The sequence below is a fragment of the Idiotropiscis lumnitzeri genome, chromosome 1 (genome assembly GCF_059441095.1).
Source record: "Idiotropiscis lumnitzeri isolate Australia: NSW breed Sydney's pygmy pipehorse chromosome 1, RoL_Ilum_1.0, whole genome shotgun sequence".
Lineage (NCBI taxonomy): Eukaryota > Metazoa > Chordata > Actinopteri > Syngnathiformes > Syngnathidae > Idiotropiscis > Idiotropiscis lumnitzeri.
Window position 1 is genome coordinate 43,220,914 of NC_142391.1, and position 17,361 is coordinate 43,238,274.

Here is a 17,361-nt window from a genome sequence, read left to right on the forward strand (position 1 = left end):
ATGATATTAGCAATTGATGATGTAGGAAACTGTTCAGAATTTGCATGGATGTAGCAACATTTGCAGCTTGTTCAAAGAAATTAAAACCTTTTTTTTTAATGTGCACAAATGCCGAAATGATGTGTCGATTAAATTCTGATCTGACAAATGTACCAAAGCAACAGAGAAAAACTGGGCCTCTCTCTCTTCACTCTGGGACTTTACATACTCCTCGGCATCTTGCTTCTTGACCACTGCAACTGAGCATTTAAGACAGGGCCTGGTCAAGTGCTATAAAAAAAAAAAATCAGTTGCCTATTTCTCTTGAAATTGGCTGTTCTCGCCACCAACATATTTCTTCACAGCAGGTGTTTGAAAAAGACTGGTTGACACAATATCTTTTTTTACACTTGGTGTCACTTAAGAATTATGTTTAGCTGAAAGCTGTCCATAATTCAACTCACACAGAAACACACACACAAAATGCCCAGGGCAACAAGTGTAAAAAAAATATATATATATAAGCCACACCAATCTTAAAATTTGATTTCAAGTAATGGGCCGCAAAATATCATCCTTCGGGCTGCAAATGGCCCATGGGCCGCAGGTTTAAGACCACTGTCTAAGATCAATGTTCTTCCTGCATTCCTGAAGCAACGCAGAGGCGTGCTCAGACCAGTTGTGAGCAGTGGGCGTATTTGATGTCAACGAGGAAGTAAGCTGTGACAGGTCCCGGACAGCGGGTGAAGGTGTGGCCTCACGGGAGCAGAACACAATATGAAGGCGGAGAGAATAAAACTTGATCGGTGCAACTGTCTGCTCGGTTACCACTTAGTGCTACAATGACACTGAAACTTCTGTTCTGGGTCCTCATCCTAAATGCCTCACTCAAGCTTTCAAGTAAGTCACTGCATATACTCTTACCCCTATCGAGCACAGGCTAATTAATAACTAAAGCCGAGAATGTTCCTCTGCTTCTCTGACCTTTCTGTAAACTTTTATTCAGTTCCTAAAAGTATTTTCTTGAAACCACTAAGCTTCATGAAATTGTGCATGTATCTGCACATTGCATAAAAGATGGCAGCTCATGATGTCCTACTTAAGTGTTGTCATGCGATAGCTGACCAAAAATAAGGCCATGTTATAATAATAATAATAATAATAATAATAAGAGCAATAAAAAATGTTATTCATTTATTGAATTTTCCAGATCAACATTACAGTTCAGAGTTAAACAAACATTTAGAGTGATGTGAAAAATGGATGTCCACTACTATATAAATATATATATATATATATATATATATATATATATATATATATATATATATTATTTTCCCCCTCTTTTTGAGTGGGATTTCAGTACATATATATATCTGAATATTTGTGGCCCAGCCTGTTTTTATGATTTGCCCCTTCAGTCAAGTTTCTTAATCCATATTTGCTCACATTTTTAAATGTGGATATTTTTTTTTGTGCCATGAAAACATTATTAACATGGGGGGGCTTGGGGGGGCACATACAATAATAACAATAAGGAAATAACCACCTTGATTTATTTAAACAGTGTCTGACAGTCTGTAATTGCTAAATGAACCCCCGGAGTAGTGGGGAGCAGGATGACTGGATGAGCAGTGGCTTATTTGCATGTGATGATAACCGATGAAGATATGATACCATAATTTGAGCACCCGATAAAACATTTTTTTACTTGATGATATACTGTAGAACAGGGGTCTCAAACTAAATTTACCTGGGGGCCACTAGAGGCAGACTCTGGGTGAGGCTGGGCCGCATCAGGTTTTCCGCAAGAAAAAAATTTAAAAAATCTAATCTTCTCAAATGTCTTTATTTGTATTTTTTAACACAAAATAAGATTTAAAAATGAAATAAGGAATTAATAAGAAAATAAATAAGGAATTAATAAGAAAATTAATCAGTAATAAATAATAATAATAATAATAATAATGAGTCAAATGTCTGTATTAACAGTTCTTTAATCTTCTTCGGAACATGAATTGTCCTGAACATGAGTGGAACATTCATCAATCAAACCCCTACTAAAACATCGAAAAAAAATTACAATCCTACCCTCGTTTTAAAGCTGAAGATGTGCCCAACAATAATCCGCGGTTCAATTTTATCCACTGTGACCAGGTAATCCTACATTTTATAATTAGTCCCATCTGTGCTAGTGCTGATGCAAAGCTCCGTCAGACTGCACGTCCTGTTCGCGCATGGGTCTCCTGTCAATCAAATCAAAATCTTGTCAAATAGCAGAGATCCTAAGCATAAACCATAGTTCTGGGATGAGTAGGCCTACTTCTGTAGTTATAAAGCTTTAATTACACTGTAATTACACTGTAATTAAAGCTTTATAACTACAGACTGTAAAGTGCCAGTCATATCAAATTCGCGGGCCGCACGAACATTAAACTTTCATAATAAGGCAGGGGCCTCAAACTATCATCCCGCGGGCCGCAAATGGCCCGCATGCCGCGAGTTTGAGACCCCTACTGTAGAATATTGAATTGTATTGCAAATTCTAAAATTAAGGTGGCCAATTCTTATTTCCCTATTATTGTCATCATAAAGCAAACATAAGTGTTGTTCTTCAACAGACAGCCATGCTCCTGTCTTTGACCAGCAAAAGGACTATGAGCTCGTGCAACCTGTCAGGCTTCACTCTGTCAGAAAAAGAGACAATGGGGTGAGCAAACACTAAAAAAATAAAGGGATAATTTTTCACCCTCATTCAATGTGTCGTTTGATTTTGATTGTATACTTGATTGTATTACTTTTCAGTTATTTCAGTTATTTATTTTTTTGAGTCTTGTTTTCTTCCCTTGCAGAACCTCAGGCCAGAGACTATTCAGTATGCAATGACGATAGAAGGACGAGACGTTGAAATGCACTTACAGAAAAACAAGTAAGCGCTCATTTCTTCAAAGGAAGTGGCAATTGTAGCTGAATGTTAATGCCAAAGGCAAAGTTTAAGTGTCTGTCTGCGGCATTTAATACTTCCTGATTATAAGATTTTCTCAAACCATGAGAGAGGTATTCCACATCCTTTTTTATGTTCTTTGTGTGGTCTATGAAAGATATGTAAAGCTGTGCTCTTGGTCAGCACAGATTGTTTTTTTAAACACATAATTCTAAGCTACTTCAATGATTTAGCACCAAATAGCATTTATCGTCATATATGTGTGATTAAAATCATGTGCTTTTATTTTCTTTCTCAGTGACTTACTCACTCAAGACTACACCGAGACTTTTTACCGAGAAGACGGGACACAAGTCACCACTTTTCCAAATGACATTGTAAGTCTTTCGGATTTAATGAATATATTGCAATTAGATAGTCACCAAACGTTGTATGCATGCAGAGCATAAATCATAAAAAAGGGGTGTCTAATTAATTCAGATCATGGGCCACAATGTAGGTACAGCTTCACCAAATGGAGGGCGGTGATGTGCATGTTATCATATAATTACATATACATAAAAAATTGATGGCCGACTAGATTTGAAATATAAAGTTAAGGATAAGCCTTTTTTCAGACTATAGATCAAGTTACTGTAAAAAGGAGTTTGCGAACAAAAAACTGCTTCCAATGTAAATTTCAGTAAATATTTAACAAAATTCATGGAAGCTGATATGATTTGCTTTTGCGGACCCCATAAAAAGCTATGGCGGGCCAGATGTGGCCCGCGGGCCTTGAGTTTGACATATGTTCCATAGACTAATACATGGTCCCATCTTTACTAGGATCACTGCTACTATCATGGGAAGATTGTGAACGAAAGTGACTCAACAGTTAGCATCAGCACCTGTGATGGACTTCGGTAAGCCCTGCAATTACCATTCCATTTAATGACCAACATTAAACATCGGAGTTGCCGTGAAAATCAACGGAAATATGGTGATGATACTTGCGACGATTACAGCATGTATGATTTTTGAGTTTTTTTCTCCATATATTTGGATGGACTTTTTGGTTGTCTGGATGCTTGTCTGTCTCATGAGCATCAAATGTATGTTTTTTAAGATGCTTGATGGATGTTGAACCGAATCCGCAGATGTGATTTCTTGCTTCCGACAAAGACTGTTTAGAAGATTTAGGAGTGTCTCCGTTTATTTTTTTTTTCATCCACGCCTTGCATACCATCCCTGTCCCAAAGGTCTTTCGTGGGGTTGAAGTCAGGGTTCTGTTCACCCTATTCAATTTTTCCTCAACAAAATTATGTAACCCTGCTGTTGTATACTTTTGTCAGTCAGTCATGCTGGAACAGAAAGGGGCTTTTCAAAAAGTAGATTCCCATAAAGTTGGAAGCCTACCATTGTTCACGTCAAAACAATGTTATATCACACATGTAAACTATCTTGTGACTTGTGCCCAATAATAATTAGCCTAATTTATCTGACTGACAATTATATAGAGAAAAACTTTTTTTTTTTTTTTGTTTGTTTTTTTTTTAAATTTATATGTATATTTTTAGGGGATATTTCCGGACGTCAACCCAGAGGTACTTGATCGAGCCCCTCACTAGTGATGATGAGGGGGATCATGCTGTAATGAAGGTCAACGAGGAGGACTCCACACCTGCGGTGTGCGGCGTCACCAACACTACATGGAGCACAGATTTCGAGCCCCCAACAAGCCGCAGTCGCTCCAGATCAGCGGTTCGAAAACCACTTCCATGACTCTACAGCTGCAGTCTGTTGATTTCACAAGATAGAAATCATTGTCTTGCCCTTCCTTGGAAACCAGGGCAGACACTGCATTTTAGAGTTGTTTGCCTCAACAGAGATTCTGTTTTTGTAGGCAGATAAAATTCAAATTCTGTGTCTTTGTCATACTACACGAGTACCAACTCTCTGACTTTTTTTGTTGTATTTCAGGGAATATCAATCGTCCAGCAACAGAAGTACATTGAGCTCTACCTTGTTGCTGATAATCGTGAGGTAGGACGACGCAGAGTGTCAACATGAATATTTAGAAGTATTTTTTAATTTTATTTTATTTTTGGAGGGGGATATACTTGAAGTAGCTATGAGTAAATCTCATTCTCTCATCTTGTTTGGATTTGCAACATTCCTCTTATGGATAATGGTTCAGTATGTGAAGATGAACCGGGATCAGACAGCACTGAGGCAGAGGATATTTGAAATCGTCAACTTTGTCAACATGGTGAGTAAATTCTGTGCATTGCACTGGCAACAGAGGTTCTGATGGCATTCTGTGTTTATTGCCTTGTTTTGCAATACAGGTCCTCGGATATATAAATTATTGCAAATACATTCATTGTGGGATTAAAATGTTATCTTATCTTGTCTTATCTTATCTTGTCTTATCTTATTCTATCAAATATGATATTATCTTATCTATTTTATATGAAAAAGAGTTTTCAAGTGTTTTATGATTTTGGTGACCTCATTTTGGTGCTGTGTGCAGGTTTACAAGCCCATGAGGACCTTCATTGCTCTTGTTGGGCTGGAAATCTGGTCCAATGGTGACTTGATCTCCATCACTCCTCCCGCTGGAGCTAATCTAAATGCTTTCATGACATGGAGGAATTCTGTGCTGGTCAAGAGAAAAAAACATGACAACGCGCATCTCATCAGGTTGGAATTTTTTTTGTTGTTGTTGGGTTTTTTTTGGGTTTTTTTATATTTAAAGAATGGGTGCAACTGTACCAAGCGATTTCATGAGTTTTTGGAATCACTGAGACTGAATGAGGACAAATCATGTGCAAATAAACTTGCATGTTGGACCCATCTTGCCCATCTATTCAGTGTTACACAAAAGAGATGTTTGACTTCCTGCTAGACTGTATTGCTATATATAATGACTCTGAACCAGATTTAATTTGACACCAAAACAGAAATGTCCTCTGTTCCTCGAACTTGCACTCAATTTGACTTTTCACAAACATCTGACAAATGACAGTGATTCTGGCATTATTGAGCTAACACAGAACATTCCAGTGAATTCATTTGCATCCCATTTTTAAAGGATTGTTAGAGGACAGGGACTAGTTGCTTTGGTAGACCTATCTTCTATTCAAAAACTGTTGTGTCTATTTGTCTTTCAGTGGGATTGATTTTGACGGAGCAACGGTGGGACTGGCGTATATTGGGACTCTCTGCTCAGGCCATTCTGTTGGGGTAGTCCAGGTGAGCCTTTGCCTCTCCAATGTAAATACTTGGCACAAGTTGGCAGACATGCTGCATTAAGTGGTGATTGCAGAACTTTGACTGACTGATTCTGATTCTAAAGGAAGTTTGAATATACATTTTTGGAATGGGTAAATTCTTAGTATACTGTATATTTGCATTTTTATTATGATTTGGCATTCAACCCATTCAAACAAAAGTCTTTGCAGTTTTTGTACAAGATTGTGTATAAGGAAGTGGTTATTTCTCATGAATTGCAAAACACAAGCTTAAAACATACAGAAACAAAAAATAAAGTCACAGTGGTTAGAATAAAGGAGAAGAAGGCAGATTGAGGAACCCGCCTGATGTTGTGATTGAGGAATTTGACACATGTCTCACAGGACCACAATAATCGGGCCATTGCTGTGGGGGCCACATTGGCTCATGAGATGGGCCATAATCTTGGCATGAATCATGATGACTCAAGTGCTTGCATCTGCTCTGGTGATAGCTGCATCATGGCTGCGGCCCTCAGGTAAGAAACCTCTGAAATGCGGCTGCAATCGCAAGGCGTGCAAAACTTGTGAATGCTTGCTCAACAATTGACTGTTGGCAAAATATGTCAGTGTCGCAACATGTGACGACAAAATCTTCATGTTACCGGTTGACTATGAGGCATGAAACGTAATGTTCCGTTTCCTGTCACTTGCTATAAAGAGTACTGACTCAAAAACACCTACATGTCATATACATTGTTTTATATTTACCTAATATACAGTATAGTGTGCATATCAGTGACCAAGAGTTATGGAAGATACTACTTTCCCATTGAGCTAATAATTATGCGTAACACCATTTCGTAATAAATGTGCCAAAACCGGAATTCCGCACTATATTAACATTTATTGAGGGATACTCGTGCTTGTCTACCAAGTTCCAAGCATTATATTTGCTCATCAGCGGCAATCACAGCAACATGTGACGAGAGAAGCTGCACATTGTCTACTGGGGGATAAGGACAGCTTTCCTAGATTTAAAGAAATCTTTAGCTGTGTCAATTGCCTTTTTGAACTTTAACAATTTATATCAATAATTACCCACTGAGACAATACAGTAAACACGATATGGAAAAAAAAAGCAACAAAATATACATGAAAAGAAAGTATTGATGTAATAAAAAAAACACACATTGACCATCAACAAGATTATCATTGGTCAAATGATTATTTATCCATCCATCCATCTTCTGTACCACTTCTCCTCACTAGGGTCGCGGGGGGTGCTGGAGCCTATCCCAGCTATCTTCGGGCAGTAGGCGGGGGACACCCTGAACTGGTTGCCAGCCAATTGCAGGGCACACAGAGACGAACATTGCCTCGGGGCAATTTAGAGTGTCCAATTGTCCTACAATGCACGTTTTTGGAATGTGGGAGGAAAACCGGAGTACCCGGAGGAAACCCACGCAGGCACGGGGAGAACATGCAAACTCCACACAGGATGGCCGGAGCCGGGATTGAACCCACGCCCGATGCTGTCTCTCACTGTGAGGCCATCGTGCTAACCAGTCGGCCACCGTGCCGCCCACGATTATTTATTTATTTACAATTTTACAATAACGCATCACAACTTATTACCCATCCATTTATCTTCCACTCATTGTGGGACCATGAAGCAATCTGAGAACTATCATTTCCTTTAAATGCAAACTTTTAAAAAATATATTTTAACAAGTAAACATTAATCTGGTTTTTGTGTATTTTCTTTTAATTACTTTGGTATTTAATGCATTTTGACTTGTTTGATGGAAGAAGGCAACACATTGACACAAATGGACATCTGATTAATGCGATATCTGCCCTCTGCTCCACCAGCTGGGACACCCCTCGCACTTTCAGTAGCTGCAGCAGCAGAGACTATGAGAGGTACTTGTCTGACCGTAGCCCAAGATGTATGCTGGACAAGCCAGACTACAAGAATCTGGTGGTGCCTTCCGTCTGTGGAAACGGTTTTGTGGAGAAAGGAGAGGAGTGCGACTGTGGTACTGAAAAGGTAAATCCTGAGCATCTGATATCTGCTCTGATCGGATTTTTATCCACATTTGGAAGAGGACTGATTGTGACGATAGCCAGTGTTGCTATTTTCTCTTCACTGCCATGACTCATATCCAAATTGTGTCACCCGAGTCACGTGAACGACATGGTGTAAATCCACCCTTTATATGGTAGAATTCTATCTTATTTGAGGTTATCCGAACAACATCCATGGACAGCTACTCTGTGGGGACCTTTGCAACTGTGTTGGTATATTGAAATCTGAATTTGGTTGGGGTTTTTGCCCGAAGGCACCATCAGGCATCATGGCATGAACAGACGCATTTCCAAAGGACAAGAGTCATTGGCTATTGCAGGTTTATTATTACAGTTACCATTTTGAGAGGTAGCTAAGTGAATTAACTCTGTGATTTAATTGTAACTTGTAACCATGATAGCAAGCATTGATACATTTATTTACTTTCGTGCTGGGTGGTGTGGCATTTCTCCAATTTGAAATGCATTTTCAGGTGTTAATGGTTGGATGGAATAGTGGTAAAATTGTTTTCTAAATCTTGTAACAAACCTATTTGTTGCCATTTGGGACTTTTTCTAAAAGTTGTCTTGTTGCATAAGTAATATTGGTGCATGACGCTTGAAAAAAAATGATTGTGCCTGCGCATTCCAGTGAAATTTATGGCAAGCTGTGAACGTGTTCGGATTTGTTCGTTATCCCATGCAGGTTGTTATCAGCCACAGCTGTAGAAAGAAGACTGCCACGATTGTACTTTTCCCCCTACCACTGCTTCCAAAAGTATTTCTGCCATTGTGTCTGCTGATCTTGTCTGGACAGTACCTTCGGTCCAATAATGATTGCAACGTCTTTTCGTAGGAGTGCACCAACCCATGCTGTAATGCTACCACGTGCACCCTAAGTGAGGGTTCCCGGTGTGCTGCTGGGGAATGCTGTGACAAGTGCAAGGTGAGCGCTGTTTGGAGTTGTACATTGTTGTAGTCAATTACTGCTTATGAAGTGGTGCAGATAAAATTGGAAATAGTATGAAACTCTAAGCATTCAACAGTCAAGTGTTTCGCTGTCAGCTGACATCCACGCAAAATGTGCGGATTCTAAAGCACTGACGCATACGCCTTACATAATAATAGACTTCAATGTGGAAGCGTATACTACAATGACTTTGAGATAACTGAACCAGCACAGGGGGGTGGCTACCTCCTGTCTTTAGATTCTAAACCAAATTGTAAGCTTTTATGAGAATCATGCCCAAAGCAGTACTGCAGACATTTAAATTTCACAGGGTAATGATAATTAAAATCATACAAAAAGTTAGCTCATGCAAAAACATGTACATGTTCAAAGCTAATGGGTAGATGAGGATAGACTTGATTCAAAATCTCAAAGAATCATCTTGTGAGGTAAATTTGCAATGGAGGTTTGATGTTTTCACTTGGTCACATGTGGATGTACTGTAGCTTGTACACAAAAAAAAAAAAAAAAATAGCGTCCATCCATGACATCGCCACGGGAGGGATGCTAATGACAGAGGTTTACTTATACATCATTAGCTGGCTAATTTGCAATTCCAAACTGCTTAACTTGGACTACTAATGGTCTTATTAGTCTCTTATTATTCATCTTCTTCTTCATTCTTTTTCTCCATGAACGTGCACAATGCAAGTAAGTACACACTGTTGGTGTGATAGGGATTGTGGTACGGCCCACTCAAAGAGTGATTGCTTTTTTTCTCTGCAGATACTTCCGCGATCCCGGGAGTGTCGGAGTGCACAGGATGAGTGTGATCTAGCAGAATACTGTGACGGAGAGAGTGCCACCTGTCCTGAGGATGTATTCAATGTCAACGGCTTACCATGCGGTGAAGGTTCTGGTTATTGTTATAATGGCCAGTGTCCAATAATATCCAATCAGTGCATCAAAATATATGGAGCAAGTAAGCGTCAAAGTTATTTGAGTTGTTAAATGCCGACTTCATTCAATAAGAATTGCATAAGCAATTGGAGCTGCAGATATTAAATGACAACCTCATGTGGCATCAGGTGCTATTGAGGCCCGACCCAACTGCTTCAACCAGAACTCCAGAGGAACTTACTATGCCTTCTGCAAACGTCCCTCAAATGATCAATACATCCCCTGCCAGCCAGAGTGAGTTGTCCACCGTTGTTTAAAGATTCAAATAAAGTTAACGTTTTTGTGTCATGCATACGTTTTAAAATGATTGCGCTCATTGCAGAGATGTGTATTGTGGGAAGCTCTTCTGTCACAATGGAAACGAAAACCCAAACTATGGTCGCATGGTGAGGATTGGTGACTGCAAAGCGGCTTTTTTTTCAGATTACACAAAAGACTTCGGCCAGGTGGACACCGGCACCAAATGTGGGGATGGAAAGGTAACGGGCAGCATCAGTTTTTTCTCTACTCCATTTTCAGTGTCGAGTGGTATAAAAGTTAACAACTTCTATTTCTAACATGACAGTATTGTTTGTTTGTTTTTTAGGTGTGCAGTGAGAATGAATGTGTCAGTCTTCCAACTGCTTACAGAATCACAAACTGTTCAGCAAAATGCCCTGGCCATGCGGTAAGTACTTGAACATTTCGGGCGATTGTGTCAAACTCGTTTTTATCATGGGTGGCATCGTAGTGATGATTACCTCAAGTGGCACATTATAACGGTGAAGCTTCATTCGTTTATTGCATTATTACTAGAGGTGTGCAGTTGGACTAAACGGGGGCATTAGAATGAAACATCAACATCTGAAATGCTTTCTTTTTAGAAAATTGTAACGTTAACAGTTTCCTTCTTTTTACAGTAACAGCTTGAGCAGTTACAAAAAGTGCCGTTTGCTATTGGTACCTTTGGCTCCATCTGAAAATCTAGCATTTGCTTCATTTTGTTTAATAAACATATGGCTAACCAAGACATCTGCAAACCAGAAGTTAAGATGCAGTGAGTTCATGTGATAATGAGATTAAAATTTCAGTGTGCCAGTAGACATCTCGGATCCTGGCGCATGTGATGGGAAAATGAAGCTTCAAATTTGCAGTTGTTGTATTTTTGAGTCCTCTTGATAGCACTATTGGTTTAAATAAAGGGTTAAATATGGCAAGTCAGTGTGCTTTCAGCCTAATTTTGAACAGAGAGTGCCATCTACAGGAGTGCAAAAATACTACAACTGGTTCACGAAGCAGATTTGAAGCTTCATTTACCCATCACTACCTGGCGCCCTCATAACAGTGTTTAGAGACTTCAAACCTGCCCCTCTTTCTCATTTCCTAAGAGCCTCCGTTCTGCTCAACAACGAAATAAACACATCTAAACAGGAGCTGCCGATGGCCACAACCCACACGCTCCACATTCAGACTAACTGCCCGAGCCAATCTTCCCCAACCTCGCTCGTCCCCTCGCAATCACCCACCATTTGACTGACGCCGCCCTCACACACACCAAAAAACGGACAGATATTACACTACAATGATTTCTCCAGGGCATTTTCTGTTTCCACAGCGAAAATGCTACAATGTGCAGTATACGGTTGTATCAATAAATCTGCGAAAAGCGCTACATGCACATTTGATTAGTAAAAAAAATGATGCTTAGTTATGTTCCCGGTTAGGTGATCATAGTTACACTTAACCATGCTCTCCTCCATGCTTCCATCCACGCAAAGTAGTCTCACTTGTTTGATCGTGTTCTAACAATGCTACTGTGTTGACACCACATAAGTTTTAACTAGAGGGAGTGACATAAGTGTTACTGTGAAAAGCCATGTGTTACCTGCCGGGAGTGCTGCCATTGAAATGCTTGATTGTTTGTTCCTGTTAATTGATCTGGATTAACATGTCAAAGTCTTGGCCTTTTACTGCTATATAATTTCAATAATTCCCGATCTGGTACGTTAGTGTTGGACCTTTACTGTATTCCTATTTCTGGCAGTGTAGATAACATTGATTGTTATTTTGTTTTTTATGCCCCTGTTCTCTCAACTTCTCAGGTGTGTAATCACAGGAGTGAGTGTCAGTGTGAGCCCGGTTGGTTGCCTCCTTCATGCACTTCCAAGGACAATGAGTTCAGCTCTCTTTCCAGTGGTACCTGCATTTATTTGAAAACCATTGGCTGCTTAGAATCCTTGAGAAAATCCATGCAAAGCTTGCATTGATGCAAATGCAAGTGATAATTTTTCTGTCCCTGCAGGAGCGACTGCTGCCATCGCAGTGACAATTTCATTAGTAGTTCTGGGGATTATTGCCGCCATCGTGGGCGTCATCTGGAAAAAAAGACAAAGCCCCACGTTACCAATGTAAATAACCATCCACATCTTGGAGATGTCACTGTAAAGAGAGCTTTGAGAAGCCAACAGGATGAGATGTCTTTTTTGTACAACAGTGCACATAAAGTAAGGAAGGAGCCAGCAGTTGACAGCTCTGCTTTCCGTCTTAACAAAGCACCAGTTCCCCGTCCACCCCCACAAGTGCCGCAGGTAACATTAGAATGTATTGTTTAAGAAGTGACCTTCTGTCAAGTGCAACAATTCATGATCAATCATCTAAAATGATGTGTGTGTGATTTTAGGCTGGGAGGCCAAAACCCAAAGGAGCTCCACCTCCTCCTCCACCAGCAGCAAATAGACCAAATCCCGCAAGCCACAACTACATGGGGGTCCGTCAGGTAGTGCTCTTTACTTTCTTTCATTTAGACATGATGCCTGTTTTTCATCTACCATGAACCAGATAATGGCCTGCTTTCTCCCAGGTGGACAAACTAAAATACAACAGTCCACCCTTGAAAATGTAACCTTGGTTGATTCTCGCTCTCTTCTTACTTGCCATATAAACAGTCATTGCTAGAATTGTTAACAGTGTTTGACATGCCAAAGGATTAATAATCATAATCATCTAAACAGTTGTAATTATCATAATAGTGCTAGTAATAAATGTTTTATTATTTCAATACATGATGAGGAATAAGATATTTTCATTCTATGCTCAATAGGCACTGAGGCCTGTACCTCCACCTAAGGTCTAACGGCGGACACTGCAATACTTCCTGTAAGGGTAAAACAGGACGGAACGAGATCCAGCTTTTCCTTGGAACACAATTATTTGTTATGTAGGTTCTCTATTGCACTACAGTCAAAGGCACAGAAGAGCTAATTGGTCTGTAATGAGTCAAGATCTGGACACTCCACACAAAAAGAGACATTGCGCTCTTAAGTGTGCCATTTTATATCTTTTACTGTCAAAACAACTGATCCCTTTAATTGCCAGCGAATGCACTGGGCAAAAATATTGAGTAATTGTATTTTATTATTAATTATTTTTTTATGTATTTATGACTGTGTTTTCTGCTGAATGTTAATGTTATGGTCTTCAATTCAACAACTAATGTTTGTGAATAGCTCAATTTATCATTTTTTTTCACTGTCAAATGCGGCAACAAGAACAACAAACAGACTCATCATGCCAACCTTTGACTGGCGTTGTTGATCAAGTCCCTCTCAGGTTCAAATGTAATAATAATGTGTAATTGTTATCTTGCACCAGAATATGGTGAAAATGGTGGAACACAAGCATGTCATGACCCGTGTCGGGCATGTCTGTGTTTTTGTTGCTATTTTCTTCCCTCCTTCCTGCCATGTGCTTTTCTGTTATTGTTTTGTCAGCTGAGTGGGGGCGTTCCCCCTCATCACTCGTCCTCACCAGCCACGCACCTGTACCCCATCAATCATCACGCACCTGATTCCCATCTGCTCCCCTGATCACTCTGACTATTTAAGCCTCCCAGACCGACAACGCAGTGTCGGGTCATTGCCGCACTTTACGGACTTCCACGACCACGTTTGTTCCTGTCAAGTTCATGCTCTTGTTCACGTCCTCGTTCCCGTTGCGTCCCTCAGCGTTTTGCCCCGGCTTCTGTTCCTCGTCCTCCTTTTCTGTTAGTCACGTTTTGGTTGCCCTTGTTACCTAGCACCCTGCCACGTTGTTTGTCCTTGTTTGTTTCATTTAATAAATTCCCTTCACGTTACCCACGTCTCGGCCTCCTCGCCTTTTGGGTCCACCTCCTCCTCGCCGTAAGGCGAGACCCGCGACAAAGCATGTATAGTGGAATTAAAATTCAAAAGGACTTCAGCAGATGTTTCACACAAAGCTGCTGGCGTGCAAAAAATAAAAAAGATAATTACTTCAAATTTTGGTGTCATGTTTTTTAGGGTACCGACCGTATGTGTTTGGCTGCAAACAGGATATATCTGATATGCTATAAGCCAATTACGCAGCCGTGTAGGGCCCCGACTTCACCAATGGGCCCCGATCTGGCAATCTAAACCCATTGCCGATACAGCCCATCGCTTATGTGCACGTGCAACGTGCGCTCCATTTATGGCACACTAATCAATGATTCTACATCACACTTTGCGATGATTGGCCCGCAAGGCAACGTGCAATTGTGTGTGTATATAAGGGCACCAAGCAAGCAAAATGTAGACAAGATTGTTTCCATTGGGTGCGTAAAACGAAAGAAAAAGTGAAGAATTCGCCGCCTCGGGAAGAAGTGACTTGTTCCGATCCGTTTGGTGAACAACCTTTGTGTCTCCCTCCCAACGGAAGTGCGAAATGATTTCTCTAATCACCTCATTAGTGTAGGAATACTTAATTGATGACGCGAGCAAATGTATAGACTTACAGTCATGTTACACTCATGATTGAGGCTGGCAAGTCAACAGTCAGTGTAACAATATTATTGTTAGTTATGTTATGTTGCTTAGGGGGCGGATTACAGTGACGAACGGAAGAAAGAGGAAGTGGCGTTTTCCCTATGTCAACAGACTGAAGTAACGTACAGTACGTTACTGTACTGCAAAAGTTAAGAAGTTAATAAAAGTGAAGTAAGCAAGTCAATGCTTTAATCGTCCACTCTGTATGAGAAAACAGAACAGAGTGAAACATGGTGGCAGCGTGTGAGTCGTAACTGGCGACGTGAAGAGAGTGTTGAAAGGATCGCTAGCTCGTTAGCACGGAAGCTAACTACGGACAGTCGCTACGATGGAAGGACTGCGACCACCGCGGATTCTGGCTTTGGATTCAAACAATTTGTCGAAAACGTGGAAAGAGGAATTCACATTGTATGTGGACCTGACAATGCCGGACTCGGAGGAATCCACGAAATGCAAGCTGTTTCATTACCTCATAGGCGAAGAAGGTAGAGAACTATTAAACACGTTGTTGATTGATGATGTGTCTGCAAGGACTACCGTGAGGGAGATGATGAGAAAATTCGACGAACATTGTAACCCTAAGTTAAACGAGACTGTGGAGAGATACAGATTCTTCATGAGAGATCAAACACCGGGCGAAAATGTGGACAAGTACGTTACAGAATTGAGAGTTTTGGCAAGCACCTGCAATTTTGAGCAGTTAAGAGACTCATTGATAAAAGATAGAATAGTGTGTGGCACAAACGACAATGGCCTGAGGGAAAGACTGCTGAGAAAAGACAATCTGACATTAGAAAAATGCATGAAGATTTGTCGAGCAACAGAGTTGTCACGAGAAAACTGTAAAACACTGCAAGGGCAGTCAGTGGAGGAAGTGCATCGACTCAAACAAGAAAAGGCAAGCACAAGTGATGTTTGCTGGAGGTTTTGTGGCAAGAAGCATGAGTGGAATAAAAAGAAGTGCCCTGCTTTTGGAAAAAAGTGTAAAAAATATGGGAAGGATAATCATTTTGCTGCTATGTGTAAGACAAGAAATACACATGGTAAAAATGATAGAGCTGTGAATGCAATTCAAGAGCAAGATAAAGAAGAATATGAAGATATTATGATGATAACCCACATCGTTGAGACAAAAGAGAACGTGAACCAAATTGGAGACCAGCGTACTCCAGAAAAACAACTCTTTGCTGGTATGCTGATTGACACTACACAGGTTAAATTTCAAATAGACTGTGGAGCGAGCTGTAATGTCATTCCTGTGCATCACCTAAACCCAGATATAAAGCTAGAACATTCTGACAAAGTACTGGTAATGTACAATAAAACAAAAATGATCCCATTGGGCCAGTGTAGAGTCAAAATAAGGAACCCTAGGAATAACAAACTCTACCGAGTGCTGTTTCAAGTTGTGTGAACATGGAAGGAGGTGTTCCAATATTGGGCAGAAAGGCAAGTGAAGACATGAAGCTGATAATGGTTCAATATGAGAACATCATGACAGTGGACAGCATAGTAACAAAAGAAGTGTTGTCTGTCGCAAAAGATGAACTTTGCAACAAAATGATGACGATGGAAATGATAGAAACCGAATTTTCTACCGTTTTTATTGGTGATGGCTGTATGGAAGGAGAATACAAGATTGAAATAGATAATAGTATACCACCAGTAAAATTGCCAAAACGCAGAGTGCCATGATGGTACCCCTCAAGGAGGAACTCAAGGAACTGGTAAAAAGAGAAATCATTGCACCCGTCGAACGAAGTACAGACTGGATTAGTAGCATGGTTTCATTGAGAAAACCGAGTGGGAAGTTGAGGATCTGCATTGACCCCAAACCGTTGAATCGAGCACTTAAACTGAGCCATTTTCCACTCCCAATAATAGATGACATCTTACCAGAACTTGCAAATGCAAAAGTATTCACCGTTTGTGATGTAAAACATGGATTTTGGCACATTAAACTTGAGGAGGAGTCAAGTTAGCTCACAACCTTCTCAACCCCAGTTGGACGCTTTAGGTGGCTCAGGATGCCAATGGGCATAAGCCCAGCGCCAGAGATCTTTCAAAGGAAACTCACACATGCACTGGAAAACCTACCTGGAACATACATCATTGCTGATGATATATTAATTACAGGAGAAGGGACAACCCAGGAGGAAGCTATCCGAGACCATGATGTGAAACTGAGACGCTTCTTACAGAGGTGCACAGAGAAAAACATAAAACTGAACAAGGACAAATTCAAGCTGCGGCAAACAAAAGTACCTTATATAGGACACCTACTGACAGCTGAGGGACTGTGTGTAGACCCAGAGAAAGCGCGAGCCATCAGGGAGATGCCGAGACCTTCTGATGTGAAAGGAGTACAGCAACTAGTGGGTATGGTAAATTACCTATCAAAATTCTATGAACACTTGTCAGATGACTGTGAAGTTTTGAGACAACTGA

At 40.4% G+C, this 17,361-nt stretch overlaps 1 protein-coding gene across 1 annotated transcript; it reads left to right on the plus strand.

Annotated features, from left to right (window-relative positions):
* Nucleotides 1-736: 736 nt before the first annotated feature.
* Nucleotides 737-14,225, plus strand: adam28 (ADAM metallopeptidase domain 28). Its single transcript, XM_088301687.1, has 22 exons — nucleotides 737-879; nucleotides 2,601-2,689; nucleotides 2,832-2,908; nucleotides 3,222-3,300; nucleotides 3,749-3,825; nucleotides 4,480-4,663; nucleotides 4,883-4,945; nucleotides 5,100-5,171; nucleotides 5,436-5,605; nucleotides 6,076-6,157; nucleotides 6,541-6,674; nucleotides 8,011-8,188; nucleotides 9,062-9,151; nucleotides 9,941-10,136; nucleotides 10,243-10,348; nucleotides 10,437-10,593; nucleotides 10,701-10,781; nucleotides 12,196-12,289; nucleotides 12,396-12,501; nucleotides 12,588-12,681; nucleotides 12,774-12,869; nucleotides 13,194-14,225. The coding sequence occupies exons 1-22, from the start codon at nucleotides 822-824 to the stop codon at nucleotides 13,224-13,226; spliced, it is 2,316 nt and encodes a 771-aa protein (XP_088157813.1). The 5' UTR covers nucleotides 737-821; the 3' UTR covers nucleotides 13,227-14,225.
* The last annotated feature ends 3,136 nt before the right edge of the window (nucleotides 14,226-17,361 follow it).

Bases quoted from the DNA above. Each gene is read 5' to 3' on its own strand.
- adam28 (XM_088301687.1), top strand. From the start codon at position 822: ATGACACTGAAACTTCTGTTCTGGGTCCTCATCCTAAATGCCTCACTC. The intron at 8,189-9,061 runs GTAAATCCTGAG...GTCTTTTCGTAG, and splicing joins GCGACTGTGGTACTGAAAAG to GAGTGCACCAACCCATGCTG. The intron at 10,349-10,436 runs GTGAGTTGTCCA...CGCTCATTGCAG, and splicing joins TACATCCCCTGCCAGCCAGA to AGATGTGTATTGTGGGAAGC.